Source organism: Malurus melanocephalus, unplaced genomic scaffold, assembly GCF_030028575.1.
Source record: "Malurus melanocephalus ecotype Western Australia unplaced genomic scaffold, MMel_1.1 scaffold_38, whole genome shotgun sequence".
NCBI lineage: Eukaryota > Metazoa > Chordata > Aves > Passeriformes > Maluridae > Malurus > Malurus melanocephalus.
Genome location: NW_026623270.1, coordinates 2,834,907 through 2,850,463, shown reverse-complemented (window position 1 = coordinate 2,850,463; position 15,557 = coordinate 2,834,907). Strand labels below are relative to the sequence as shown.

Sequence of the window (15,557 nt, the reverse complement as noted above, 5' to 3'; positions counted from 1 at the left end):
TTGGRAAAGGGGATGGATGAGCTAGAGCAGAATTAAGCATGGGTAGGGGTGCATTAAAAAGCTCTTGAGGCATAGGGATGGCTGTATTTTGTGCCATTCAAGCTCATATTTGCTGTAAGGAGCGCTTGCTTTGATGTCGAGATTTCTCTGCCATGCATATTTGTGTGAAAATGGTAGTCACATCTAACAGTGATTTTTGTGGCAAGTGAGGTACCAGCTTGAAACTTGCAGTGGCCATCCTAGAAATTGTTCCTGAGCTTGTCTGCGCTATGTCGTGCTGTGAAACTGCTCATAAAGAGCTTTGAGTACTGGTTTAATCTCTGCAGCATTCTGATAGCTGAGAAGCATCTGGGCACGAAATCATGTGGGTGCATAATCACATGTGGATCTGCTTTTCTACTCTGTGGTTGTATGTTGTCTTGTCTATCTGCCAGGTCATYTATGTAACACTCCCTCGGCAAAATGAGCTATTTCAGTGCATTCCCCAGAGAGGAAACGCATGATTCTTTGTAACTGTGCTTTACAGCTGTTTGGAGCAGGGTGCATTGTTCTTCCTAGCAGTCGTCCTTTGGATAACAGTTTGACAGTTTGAGAACCAAAAAGCTTGAACTATTGTTAGGAGAATGGTGGCAGTAGTCTCTCTGGTGCTCTGCTGATTTGAAGTGGTTCACTAGTGCTCAGACATCATCATGGCTCTGGCATTGGCATGCACATGCTGTGACAGGCGTTAGCCTTCTGCATCTTGTCTGACTTCAGTGCCTCAGCTTCTGATCACAAAGTAAACTAGACTAGTTTTTTCCTTTCTAATTTTTTTTTTCATGTTGCTTCTTTGATTTGAAACAACAACAACAAAAAAAAAGAGCAGAGCTCTCATTTGATCTTGCAGCTTTCTGAAAAGTAGATTAATTTTCTTTTTTGTTCTGTTCCTTCAGTGTCTTAAAAACAAAGCTAGGTACCTGGAAAGGCTGACCTGCAGGCAAGGTTATTCCCAAATAACTCGTTTGGACCTTGCTTGCACAACTGCTTTTGACAGTGGCCTGAGCTGGCCCTGCCTCCTTCCCTGCCTCCTTCTGTGCCTCCCACTGCTGGTGCATGGCCAGAAACCACTGTAAACCAGACTGGGAACTGGCCAGGCTCAGCCGCCTCTCCACACACATGCACAAGCACCTGTTGTTTTTACTGAGTTAATTTTGAGAGAGGACAGCCCTGGGGCCCAGCTTGTGTCAGGTGCTTGGGCCAGCAACACTGGCAAGAGACAGGAGAGCCTACCCTGGGGGGATTGACATGGGTGTATGGTTCATCCTTTCTTATTGTGGGATAATTCACAGTGGGGTTTATCAGAAAACAAGTGCTGTATTGTGGTTTCAGCAAAAATAACTGTTTGACAGTTTTAATCAGGGCAGACATTGTGTTTGAGCCCTGACCTTGAGCTGCTCCAGAAATGGCTGTTGGAATGGTTTCATCAGCAAGGTGATATCTGTACTGAGCCCCCTGGATCAGACGATGCATCACACCCCAACCCATGATCATGACTGTTGCTTTTTAAAGTTGTTGGTGTAACAGCTCCCTAAACTAACTCAACTGCATTGAACCAGGATAGCTTAAGCCTTTCAAACAAGATAACTTCGTCTGGCCCTGGCAAGGAGGTAATTATATCACTGGTGGAAGTAAGTGCTAAGCAAGCTGGAGGAAACCAGTCCATGTGACTCACATGGTAAGGATGGGCAGTGTGATTGCCAACAGATTGTTTCCATTATGGATTGCAGTGGAGAGGTCAGCTTGTATCTTATTGGAAAGCAGAGCTCATGCAACTCGAAACCATTCCCAGGTACTGATTTAATGCCAGAAGTTGTACTTGTGTGAGAAACAATTCTTGCTTTTACTGTGAAAGTATTTTGCATCTCTCTGAGAACAACTGCTTAGGCTGCATCCAGGCTGCTGTTACTCACAATGAATAAATCCCATCTTGCTCTTCCCACACATTAAAAAAAAGAAGCCCCTTTAACGTCCATGAAAGTAATACTACTCTGAAACTGCACTAGMTCTTCACTTATATGTGCCCTTGAAGTTGTGGTTTGGAACATGGTTGAACATTATTTCATATTTCTTTTGTGCGGATTGTTTTGAAGGACTCCTCAACMTTCCCTGTCCAGAGGCCTGTGACAGGGCAGAGGGAAGGTCTGGCTTCAGTGGCTGTGTTGCTTCTGTTCTGTTAGCYGCTCATCTTGTTTCTCTTTTGTTTCTGGCCTGTGGGTAAATGGACTTGAAGATGTTGATTTGCWCTATTTCATAACATGGACCTGGGAAAGCAAATCCTTAATATCTGAGTGATAATTCTGTTGTGTGAAGGATTTAAATTCTTGTTCCATTCACAAACCAATTTTAACTTGCAAGTTCTCTATAAGAACCAACAACATGCTGAAGAACACTCCAGCTTGATCAAAAACTTGGTGCCTTAGCATTATATGTTACCGTTTTGTTGTCTTCCAATAGCAGTCAAAAAAAAGAATACTCATGTACTTGAGAAATTTTAATTTCTCAGTTTGAGAAATGCTAACTTTCTGGGATTTTGTTGAGAAGAAATTTGGTCTGGATTAAAGTGCATTTTCTCCTGGATGTAAGATCAGCTTTGGTTTAAATTTCTTGCTGTTTTCAGAGCCCTTGAAGATAGTCAGCTTCTTCTAACTTTTTTTTTTTGTTTGAAAAGCTTTATTCGATTGCTGAACTCTACAGTTCAGCAGTGTACTGTACTGTACCTTAATTCTCATCATCCTCCTGCATCGATATTGCCTTCATCCACTTCAGAAATGTAAGAGACTAGCTCAGAGAACTAATCAGTGTGATTGTAAAAGGTCAGGTCTGCCTGCTTATGAGAAAAGAATAATGGCAAGTATTTGTCTAGGATTGAGACACAGTCCTTGAATACATAATTTTATTGGTGTTTGGGTATGACTCAATACCTGGCAAGTTATTTTTGAACCTTATATTAGCATATAAAGTCTGAAATATAAAAATACATTAATATATTAAGATTTTCTGTTTTTTCAGTTCACAGAGAACTCTCTTATATTTGTCCCTAACTTRTTCCAACCATTAACAGTCTGAAATGAACACAGCTGCTGTACTACAGGGAAGCCAAGAGCCTCATAGTCAGTAATTAAAATGGAAAAGTATGTAATGCCTTACTGCTGGCTCTTTGATTAGATGTGAGATGCACTGGGCTTGAGAGGAGTTCCTGGAGGATTTAAAATCCGAAATAAAGTAACGGAACTGTTGTTGCCACTTTCTCACCCAAGGACTGGACTTCAGAGCTGAACAAGAATGGTTTGTCCTCCTGGGAAGATTTGGAGTGTGATAATGCTGAGTGGTGCAACACACGGGACCTAGAGATTAAGGCAAACAAACCTGATGAATGAAGCTTCTTATCCACTGAGATTTGTACCTTAAGACAGATGTGTTTGTGGGTCAGATAGGTGCAGTAAATTTTGTGTGAGTTGTAAATAATAGGAATACCTAGTAAGTCACTGTGCTGTCCTCAGTTTTCTGATGTGATGATGAGTCTGTATTAATCCTACTGGAGTTTCCACTTGGATGGAAGGGGAGCTGGGGAATCTGTTACATTGCAAAAATCGAGTGTCTGGAGGATGCAGGCTGATGCCAGTGCCAGAAGAGGAGTAGCTGAGCCAAGGTGACGGCAAATGTTTATTGAGTTGTGMTTTTTAAACAGAGCTTGGCCAGAGCACCCTGTTAGTAAGCCAGGCAGGAGGGTGTCTGAAGAGCTCCTGGCTCTAAACTAGGTGACCTGGGCCTGCCTCAAAACTGAGCAGTGCTGTGTCATGCGACTGACCACATTTCACTGCAGTCCTAGTGCCTGCTGTGAGGGGAAGGAATTCTTGCTCTACCTCTAAGCTATGCTGCATTTGGGGTTTTTTTATGCTGTTACTTGGATTTATTCCTGGTTATATTTAACCTGAGCTTCGTGTTCCTTTTCTGGGTTTCAGACAGGCGGCTTTCTGAGATGTCTGTAGCTAGGTAGCGTGATCTTTTACTGAGTGTCTTGTAGATTGCTCTCCTTGGTTTCCAGCTTTTAACATCACCCTTCAGAAACTGTTCTTTTGATATATATAGATATACAAATGCCTAAAGGTGCAGCTAGGCCCTAATAAGCACTGTTAGCATCTTTTCGTCTGAATACTGTGAGATTCTCAACCTCAGTTTTGACCCYGAAGCTGTGTGGCTCCACTGCAGGATGAGACTGGCTGCTCTATTCTGCTCAGACGTAGCACTTCTGCCACTGTTGTTGGCTGCTGCTAAAATGCAGTAGTGTCCAGCCTGCCAAAGATGTTTCAGAAATTTATCTGGCTGTCAAGGATAGCATATCACAGGTGATGATCCTTAGTGAGAGTGGCCTTCACAGAGGTTTGACGTTGAAGAATGGATGATTGGATATTCAAGAAAGGGAAAAATGGACTCAATGTTACATTCCACAATGGTTAATTCAGTTTTGCTCTTACTTCCAACAAAATAGCGATTATTTCTGGTATTTACAAATACAGAACATGAATAGGAATTTAAATTAGTGGTGCTCATTGCCTTAAACTTGGTTATTTCAGGGACTGGTGTCTAGGTATGCAGTTCAGACAACTTGAAYAGCAACTGACAGGTATTTTTGTCTTTTCAGGTACACTTGGAAAGCAATTGATACTGACAATGAGGTGCTTTATAAAATAAATTTCTGTTCTGGTGTTGAAGAGTGTGGAAGTACAAGTGCAGTCTGTGCATATGACAAGAAGAGCAAGAGCTATCTGTCTGTAGGTAAGTAAACAAATGTCTTGTAGGTAGTTCAGAGCCATGTTAATGGGTGRTCTTACAACTATTGCAAACCTTGATGTGTTAGCAAAGATTTTTTTTTTCCCTTCTTGGAACAGTGTAAAATTTGGTTTTGTTGCAGGTTTACTGCAGGGGAGATTTGGTAAAACATGATCTRATTGTAGATAATCACTTTGTGGGACAGTGAAATGTGTCTTATGGTCTAGTTAACTGTAATCTCGTATGAAAGTATGCAGGACTATCTCAAGTAGAATAAGTACATCTACCTGTGGCTGGATATGGACTGTGCACAACTTTGTAATTACTGAACGCAAGGATAGASCTTGAGTTACAACTCAAAAATATGCCTCAGCCTAGCCTGGTGTAGTATCAGCTCTTTGTTCAGAGGCAGGTTACTTGCTGTAATGCAATCTTGGGAGTATTGCTAGGTGTCTGGGCTGTTGTCTTCAAGTTGTTCCACACAGAAAATAAGTTGATTTATGTGCATTTCTCTGGTTTTGGTTACACTTGTCAAACCTGGTGATGGCTTCAGTAGTTCACAGATGTCCTTGGTATTCTGGGGAGAGGTGGACTTGTGCATGCTGATCTAAATATGAAGCTGTCATATTCCTATACACATGCACATGGTTTCATCCGTCAGAAGCACCTTGTGCTCTGAACAGTATTTGATCATGAAATTCACGTTATTTATTTTCATGGATTTTTGTTGCTTTTATGTTTTAGCTAAAAAAATAATAATACACGAGTATTGTTCAAGAGGCTTTCTCATAGTTGACTGTTACTTCTAATAGAATAACATAATAGCTTTCTGAAGGGCAGTATCTCTTCATGCTGCTTCATAGTATCTGTAGATCTGAACTCTGATTTAACATGCTTGCCAATCTTGCCAGCCCTTGGCCAACAGCTCTGACCAGAAACTMGGAGTCTTCATTAAATTGCTTGAGCTTGAGCTGCTGGAATATGGCGAGGAGGAAGGTGTTTTCTCATCTGTGTGCCATGCACAGCAGCTAGTCAGCTTTCATTCTTCCCAAACCTATTTCAGTAGAGATACTTTGGTTTCAGTCTGTGGACAATCAGTGCTTTTCAAACAAATTGTTAATGTTGGGACCTAGGCTTACAGAATCACTTGAGTGCATGAATAAAGGTATGTTTAGGCTCTGGAGTCTTCTGGGACGAATGGTAGATTGTGTTTGTATTGCATGTAGCGTAGTGTGAGTGTGGCGTCTTAGAGAACCTGATGCTTTTATTCTTGTTGCACATTTTAGGAATGAAACACATTTTTATTTCCTGCTGATGGGCRTCTCAGCTCATGTCATTGAGGCTTCAGTTGCCTGTGCATTAGAAAAGAAGGCAGCATCTGAGYGTCTGTTTTAACATGCTGCTTTGGGTGAGACTGGCAGGTGGAGTGAGATTGAGGAAGTCTGTTCTCCCCWGGGAAGTGTGAGAATGAGAGGCTTGTGGAGGTTTTGTTCCACACTTCTTGTGGAAAGAGGAAGGGAGAACAGAGCTGGGTGTGATGACTGAGCAGTATCAAATATTCCTCTGTATGCAAACCTTGAGTTCCTGAGTGCTTCAGTGCTACTGAGTGGAAGAGGAGATTTAGCAGCAGATATACTGTGATCTTGCCAAGGCAGTTTGAAATGACTTTCAAAGGTTAAGCCACAATCCTGTTCAAGTAGGATATGTTTTTAACTACCCTGCAATAAAGTGAGAAATCAAGGTGAGCAGTTAACATTGTTGTTGAATTTTGCTTTGTTCTATTGGTCAAATTGTCCAAGTTTTGTTCTTGCTCATGCCTCTAGATGTACTGGAGCTTCATCACCATCACACTGAGTTTAGATCATGCTAATAGGTTGTCAAGCTTGTTTGTTAAATAATAACAAGTGATAAAAGAGGAATCTCTGTGATCCAGGTCTAGGCAGGTGGAGACTCCCAGTTACCTAAACCAGCTAAACCACATACTTGTCTTCAAGTAATCCAGATAACATGAGGTTACCTGTATGCCAAAGCTGAGGGCAGCTGAAGGACTTTTATTTGGGGGAAGAAGAACAATTTGTCAGGTGATAAATACTGTGAAGTTGTAAGCTTTCTTCAGATGTGGGCTTAATTGATTCTCTTCATTCTTTTAGAAAAAAAAAAATCACTGCAAACCATTTTTTTGTATTTTTTTAAGATATCAGCTGCAAGGGGTGACAGCTGTAGGACTGTTTGTAACTCCCAGCTTTGAGAGGTGCTAGGGCTGTATGCTCCATGGCAATAATCAGTCTGCATCCCAGGGAAGCCTTGTGGCTAATGTTAATTGTGTGTCAGTGTGACCTACCAAGGTTTGCATGGAGACCCCAAAGGCTTCTCCTCTGCACTTTTACTGATTAATCCTAGAAGTTTTTCAAGGTGTAGGTAAATGTTTAATTCATGAATATCAGTGAAGATGGAAATGACATAGTAATTATTTAACTTTTTAACTTACTGTGATACATAGTGACTCACCTTGTAGTAGTCAGACTACTCCTAGAAAATGGAGATATTCTGTGTTTGTTAACCTGATGGTGAAATGTGCACTTTGTCCAGCTACAGTAGGATGAGTGGTCAGGAAAGGATTGCTACCACCTAAATGCCCCTTTCTTCTGGACAACTGAATATATGTCTTCCGTGATTGTCTTTTTCCCGCTAAATATCTGGACAGTTGGGGTCAGTGAGCAGAAGGTGTTGTGGACAGTGCTGTTGATACTGATTTAGCACAACTGTGTGGTATGAAGTATTTGCTGCTAATTTTTGTGGTCAGTACAAGCTGATTTGTAGTGTGTTCCTTTGTGGAAGGACCACATCTCTGAAATCATGAAGCAACATGAGTGATCATTGTAGAAGGAGCTTGATGTTATAGTAAAAGCAGTTGCAGTTCTGGAAGGAAGCTGATCATGTGAGGGGTTGATATGCCTTGCTCTCTGAGCAAGRGTGTGACAAGGCATGTGCCACTGAAGAGGCTCTTGCTAAAACTTATAGCAAGTTCTCAGAATGATTGTAAGCATGCAAGGGGGAAGAGACCGTGTGTGTTGGTCTCTAGTGAACAAGGTACACTGGCTTAACTTGTTTTTTCTTGAATATTACTTTAACTGAGAAAATTGGAATCATCTCACAAATTCCTTTAATGCCGTATGCTGTGTTTTTAGCGCTGAGAGAAACTGGTGGTTACAGAGCACTGAGCTCAGTCCTCAGATGGTGCTGCCATAAGTTCTCTGCTAAATGGGGTCTTGTAGTTGTATAAATTTATAAGTGGAGAGGTTTTAAGTTGTGCATATTGTTACAATATGCATCTCTTGCTTAGAAAGTTGTGTTGGCTTCCTTCTGCTAATATGTGGAAGAAAAGAGGACAGCTTGACAGTATCTTCTAAGCAATGATGTGATAACTAACACTCATGCTCTCAAAGCAGTATGTAGCTCTTCAGTTTAAGAGAGCTGTATAGCATCTTGGCTAGCATCAGTGCTGGAAGCTGGGAAACCTGAAGATGTCCTTTTGATGACACAGGAAATTAAAAGGCACAAACTATGTGTATCATCTTTCTGCCCAATTTTTTGACTTCTGCTCTTCTTGGTCTCTAGACTATATTACTTGGGTGCAGGGTAGTTTTGCTTGCCTTGAGTGAGGAGACAGGCTGGGCAAAGTTCCAACGAGTGTGTTTTTTGAAATGAAACAACGTWTTGCCTAGGTGCAGAACTGCTATCTGCAATGATTTACAGATTTGACTTGCTTTCTCCCTAGTGTAGGCATAAACTGAAATGGAAAKGGGGAAGCTGATCAATACACACACTTTATATAATTTTCTGTAGTTCAAACCAAACTCATTGCAGAATTAAAATCTACTTGTCAAAAAAAATGAACAGGCTGGAGTTAGCGTGTAGGATCTAAGACGGATTGGTGTTTAATATTAACCCAAATGAGCTTGAGCAGGAACATTACAGTGGCCTGAGCTGGTGCTCATCATGACTTGAAATGCGCTTCACCTTTCCCCTTCCCATCAAGTGCTGGGGAGAACAATGTGCAGTGGCAAGGCACTGACCCTACTTTTCCTGCAGCATGTGAGCTGTGCTAAAGTGGGTGGAAAATGGTGGGAGATTTGTGCTGAAGCAGTGGATCTTTGCTGGGTTTGTCTGCAGACAGTGCCAGTGCACAGACACCAGTACGTTCTTCATTAAGTAGATTAGAGATTATGTGGAGCCAGCAATGTGCACCTGCAGCCTAGAAAGCCATCTGTATCAAAAGCAATGTGGCCAGCAGGTCGAGGGAGGTGATTCTGCCCCTCCTCTCCTTCGGGTGAGACCCCACCTGGACTACTGCATCCAGTTTTGTGGTCCTCAGCAGAGGAAGGGCATGGACCTGTTGGAGGAGGTCCAGAGGAGCGTCACAAAAATGCTCACAGGGCTGGAGCACCTCTGCTATGAAGACAGAGTGAGAGTTGAGGTTGGTTAGCTTGGAGAATGCTCCAGAGAGATGTTATTGTAGCATTCCAATGCTTATAGGAGGCTTACAAGAAAAATGAGAACTGACTTAGCAGGGCCTGTAGTTATAGGACAAGAGGTAATAATTTTAAACCAAAGGAGCGTAGATTCAGAATCGATATAAGGAATAAATTTCTTTATCATGAGGGTGGTGAGGCACTAGAACAAGTTGTCCAGACAGGTTGCAGACGCCCCTTCCTGAAAGTGTTCAAGGTGAGACTGAACTGGAGTCTGAGCAGCTGATCTAGTTGAAGRTGTCCCTGCTTATTGCAGAGGGATCCCTCCTAAGTAAAACCATTCTATGATACACTCTCTCTCATCTTGTGCTGATGCTATTATTATAAATGGTATAAAGGCTGAGGAGCTGATAAATAGAAACTGGTAGGAGGAAAGAGTGAATTGTGATTTAAACTAGTTGGTAACAGCTTTCCTTGYTCCTAAGGAGGTGACTATTTTGTAGTAGCACCTGCTGTTGTACTTTTATTTTAAAATGTGTTTGCTGAAAACCTTTAAGAAAGCAGAAGTGTGATTAGAGATGTCAAACACTATCTGGAATCTGATCTTCCAAATGAGAAGATCACCAAAGACCAYCTTCAGTTGTACTGTCTTCACGTGGATTAATATGTTTTATGCTGCTCAGTGATTGAAACTAGACTCTGTCTGTTGAGCTTCTGTGAAGACATTATATTATAACACCCCTTTTTTCCCTCCTCTCATTTTTAAACCTTAGGTGACTTAGCCTTGCAGAAAATTTCTGGAAGTCTTCTGGAGCTCAACACTACACRTAACTGCTCGCAGCAAGGCAGTGAGCACCAAATTCAAAGCAATATTAACTTCCTGTGTGGGAAAACACTGGTAAGTAAATGTGCTTTTACCTTCAATGGAAATGACAAGTACTTCTGRCTTGCTTTTTAAGGAGACTTGCTGTATTTTTGGATGTACTGATTACTGAGCTTCACAGCTTAAAGAGGCAGTTATGCTTTACTGTCAAATTAGTGTCATGTTTTTGTGTGGCTTTCAAAATGCAATCCCAGTAGAAAATAGTTGCAGGTCTGCAGCTTGACTCCGGTTAATGGCTCTTCTTGTCTTTAATGTTTTTACGTGATTTTCACTGATGTATTTTATTAGCTTAATATGGAGAAATGAATCAACAGTGTACAGGGTGCCAAAACAATGTGAGCTTTTGTTTAATTGTTGGCTGTGTTGACCTGAGCTATGGACCTGGCACACCTGTTTAATAGAATAGTATTGGAGAAAATGACTGACCTCTTTTATGGAGCAGCATAGTTGACAACCATAAGCCTTAGGCTTGGTCTGCACACTGTTGAACTAGAAGTGCTCATACAGCTCRCTGGGCTTTTGAGGAAGTAGTTGTTTGTAAGAATCTGTTTGAAGTGTGATTGGAGATCCCCAAAAAGTTTCTAAGGGATTGTGTGCATGCAGTTCACTTCAAAGTGCTTTTGGAGTGAGCACACCCTCCACACAGATACGACATCTTGGTACAGACTGTGATCAGTTCACGTATTTGTGTATCTGGGAGAAGTATTTATTGGTGCTGCTGTTGGCCCTGACAGTGCTATTGCAAACCCCCTCTTGGAAATCCAGTCAATTAAAACAAAGTGCCAATGCAGCAGAGACTTAAATGCTTCCTTTTCTGTTTCAGCAGATGACTCTTTACACTAAATTCAAAATTATTGCTCAACTTCAACTGTAACACCAGATCATACTGATCTTCAGACTTCTAGTTAGCTCAGTTCTAGCACCTGTTCATCACATGTCATAGTAAAAGGATTTTGTAATAGTGTCTGGAACAACTTGTTTCCTCCCCTTTTATGGCAGGGTTAAATGAGAGRGGGGAATCATTTTAAGTATGCTAAAGTGATGGAGGGTGAAGTGAAAAATGGGTGTCTTTTCACTAGGAGACATTCAGTTAAACATCCATTTGTGAATCATGGTAGAATTCCCCTCTTGAAATATATACGAAGATGTATAACATGAGCCTCATATAGCTGCATAGAAGTATGCAGCTAAGGTCAGGGATATTCTTTCTGTGTTGCAGAAGAGGCTGCTGATCAGTTGTTTCTGTAGGATAAAGGACAGGGAGCTAATAAACCATGCATTGTCTCAYTGTGTTAACCTATTTATATGCATTTCGATTGGTGTCTTCCTTTCTAGTGAGCAGATATGACTGGTTCTTCTGTCATTATCAGTTGACATCGTGAGCACTTCTAAAAGATGGAATACATTTACTGTATATTAGGACTGGCAAATGTTAATTTGGGTATTGGTGCATATGCAGACTTAAGGATTTGGCATCCTGCATCTTCCTGAGTTGCCCAACAAAGCTGTTATGTAACAATCTTTCTGTTAACAAGTGCCATTAAGAAACTGTATGCCCTTGTTCTGTAATGTGCTGTATTCTGTTTTCCTTAATCTCTTGAATTAAACTTTTTAATGTCTACAGATGTAAAATAAAACCAGTCTGTTTTTCAAAGAATTATTTTTTCCCGTTTAATAGGGTACCCCTGAATTTGTAACAGCAACAGAGTGTGTACACTATTTTGAATGGAGGACTTTTGCAGCTTGCAAGAAAGCCTTGTTTAAACCTGTGAAAGAGGTAATCTATGTACTGTCCATGCAGTTACTCTTTGTGCACATGACAACTTTACTGTAATTACCTGCCCCCACCCCAAACTGATCTGAACAAGCTCCATAAACTTACCTTTTTCATAAGTATGTAAAGCATRTATGTTGGAAGTTGGTGGAGCTGAGAATTTTAGATAACTCTTTAGCCTTTTCTGTGCATTGGACGGTTGTTTATTAAAACTCTTCTAAAAGCTAGAGCAAAAGAATCTAACTTTGGATGCCTCAGTTTAATCAGCGTGTCTAGCTTTGAACTTCCAGAAGAAAAAAACACTGCCACATATTAACTGGGCTTTGTATAAGCCTGCCATAACTTCCCCCTACTTGCGTATCATGGCTTACATGTAATTTTTTTGTTTCTGTTCTAGGTCCCTTGCTATGTATTTGATAATGATCTCAAGAAACATGACTTGAATCCTCTCATCCAAGTTTCAGGACACTACTTAGTGGATGATTCTGATGACGATTCCTTGTTCATAAATGTCTGCAGGGACTTAGGTTTGAACAGTTGCTTGTGTTACCTGTCAGTGTGTAAATTCCTTGCCTATTTCTCCATTAAGGTTGTTTTATGTCCAAAGATCAGTATTTTAAGACTTAGACAATTATTTCAAACTCCCTATCTTCCAAGCATTGAGGTATTCAGAAATATACCCGTTCCGGATGGGCAAGTACTGTTAGTACAGTTTAAGTCACTTTTTTAAAATGGAAGAGCACAGCTTGTCTTGTATCTGTGTTTGTTTGCTGCAAACTAGGACCARTATTGTTCATAGGGCTTCCTGTGCTCTAAGTTTATTCCTTTGGACTCCCAGTTGTTGCGCAGTTCCTGATGAATGCATTTAAATGCACCTGATGAGGTGCATCTAAAATACTGTGTAGGTGCTTGCCTAAGTACTGGTGCACAGCTATCACTTTCTTCTGTGATGAGTGCTATATGCATAAGGAATTTAACCCGCAAAGTCACGCATTTGAAACTTGCTGAAAAGTTTCACTTTTCCCACAGTGTTTTTCACTCTGCAGTTAAAGAAGTGTTTTGTGGCCCTGTTAAGGGTTTAATACTTCTAGTTTAACTGAGTGGTATATACTTTTAAATATCCCACTAGTATGAAACTTTTTGCTGACAGCTTTGAATCAGATGGTTAATAAGAAACAAAGCAGGGATGAAACCTTCTCTGTAAGGAGGGGTTACCCAYTACTTGGTTGTGGGGAAAAAAATARATACTTGGCAAACTTTYATAAGCTTTCATAGCCCTATGTATTCAGCARCTGTACTAGCAACTAGATTCAGCTACTTTGGCAGGAAGGATGAATTTGCTGTTCCCAACCAGGGCAGCATGGATTACYGCAAGCACTCCAGGTTTTRTCTTGTTTCACATTTTAATGTAGCCTGATTTTTAGAAGTATTTTTAGAAGAGCCCATAGATAAAATGGCAAGATACTTCAGGTAGAGCAGAGCGTAGAAACTGAATTCTGTAACCTCTTTTCTATGTGCTATAACCAGGAAGTTCAAGTGGAGAGACCAGAAACTGCCCAGCTGGCAGTGCTGCTTGCTTGTTACATGAAGGTCTGGCATATGATGTTGGCCATCCAAAGGAGCAGCTGAAACTTCAAGACAAAGACAGGTATGTAATTTTTGTGGTGGGACTTCTGTGGACAGTTCAGTCATCTGTCCTGGAAACACAACTCTTGGTAACAGATGAGTTTCCTAAAACTTAATATCTCTTCAGTGTTGAAGCAGTAGCAGAAAAATGTTCAAATACTGTCAGAGCAGTCTTTCAGGCATTCTGTGGTGCTGCCATAACAGATAAAATTTTCTCCTTTGTTGTGAGAGACTCGTTTTTACAGAATTCTTAGAAGCAAGGGGTGGTTGTTGCACTCTGCTCACAAGCAGTAGAGTAAGGTTTGGTCCTGTCTGCCTACTGTCTGAGGACCCACAGGGTAAATGCATTTGGCTCACTGTGGGTTTATGCACTCTGTTTGGCTCACTCTACTCCCCAGAAATACTTTAARAGTTGAGAATAGGACCAGATATTGCCTTTCTGTGTGTTTTTGCATTAGTAAGTTCTTAACAGAAGAAACAGATAAACAGTGCATGACCTAATGTTCTTGTGGTAGTAAGTATATATATTGGAAGTTGGTGGTAATTACAAGAAACTTTCCTTGATGATATTTTTGTTTACTCCGTTTTGTGCTTTAAGTATTTGTCATGGGACCAAGTAAAACCTTGACAGTATAGCTTGAAGTAAAAAACCCCAAACCAACAAAGCAATAAAAAGCCCTCCCAAAAACATTTAAAAAAAATGAGCCAACCTAAAAGCCCCCCCAAAAAACCACTCCACCACCACCAAAAGCAAACCCTAAACAAGCAAAAAAMCATGCCAAAACCCCACCCAAACAATCTATTGTGGCTCAGGAAACTTACTTAACGTGCTGATATTTCTGAACTTCAGGTCATCTGAGCCTCCTTGTGTTGTTTGTAGGATCAATAGTACCCCTGTTGATTTCTGCAGTACTCTATTTCAGATGCCAGCTGAAGAAAACATCTAATTAGAAAGCAGATTGAAGTCATAACAGGGAGGTTCTGACCTGTCTGTGGTAAAGTTGAAGGTTTTATTTTAGTTTACAATTTAAATTGTTATTCCTCTGTTGCAGGGTTTTTCCCCAGTGTGAAACAAGTGACTCAGGTGTTCTGTACCAAGGCAGTATCTTACATCTGAGGGAGCACAAGCTTGTTCCTATACTGAAGTGCAAACAGTGGTACTCTAGAATAAAGTGTTAGGCAAGCAAGCTTACCCCTRCTAGGACTGGCGAGCTCTTCATTGYTTCTGGAATATTCACTGTATGTGTTTTATCAAAGTAGGGTGGCATGGGAAGGAGTAAGGGGATTGTGTTATCTACGTCCTGAGGTACAGGGGGCCAGTGAAAGGTGTGGCTAATTTGAAGCCAGACTGTYACTGCTCTGGGAGCTGTGTCTGCTGCTTGTTAAGATTCATTGAATAATAATGCATAGCTGGGAAGTTGGGGTGATCTTCCCGTTTTCTTCACCCAATTCATCTTGCTATTTGTCACTCCCTCTCAGATAATTACCATGTTTTATTCTCATACTCTTGCCTTACCTGATCTGACCCAGTTGCCTTGCTCCTGTCAATTTGCTGATGAGTTCATTTTGCTGTTAATTCTTGGGGGAGAGTGGAAAGAATTTATACATAGAGATATGGTAAAATTCGGGAATGTGGCAAATCATGASTAGGTATTACTCTCAAAGGTTGCAAAAACATATGCCACATCTGCTGTCCAGCAGCAGTTTTGAAAGCAAAGCTGCATGTGTTCCTGTGACTATCAGCTACATTATTGCTACAATACGAGTTACAAGGCATTCGGTGTAGGCTTAGCTAGCATACTAGAAAATACTGTATTAAGTAATTTTGCTGGGACTATTTTAATCTTTATTTTTAATTAACTCTGAGATAAAAGGGATGAGGACCTACATAAAAGTTGCTTTCAGGACCAGGACTACATTGGCATATTCTACCTGAGTGTTTAGCTAAGGTGGAGTGTTTCAAGAATATCCTTCTGTACAGTGTGATGTTGTA

General features: G+C 40.9%; 1 protein-coding gene across 1 annotated transcript in view; it reads left to right on the top strand.

Annotated features, from left to right (window-relative positions):
- Window positions 1–15,557, top strand: part of IGF2R (insulin like growth factor 2 receptor) — a 57,457-nt gene that overhangs the window by 3,118 nt on the left and 38,782 nt on the right. Inside the window, exons 2-6 of the mRNA XM_057364427.1 lie at window positions 4,682–4,815; window positions 10,055–10,179; window positions 11,843–11,941; window positions 12,336–12,465; window positions 13,466–13,586. Of these exons, the coding sequence (XP_057220410.1) occupies window positions 4,682–4,815; window positions 10,055–10,179; window positions 11,843–11,941; window positions 12,336–12,465; window positions 13,466–13,586 (609 nt within the window). The remainder of the gene's footprint in view (window positions 1–4,681; window positions 4,816–10,054; window positions 10,180–11,842; window positions 11,942–12,335; window positions 12,466–13,465; window positions 13,587–15,557) is intronic.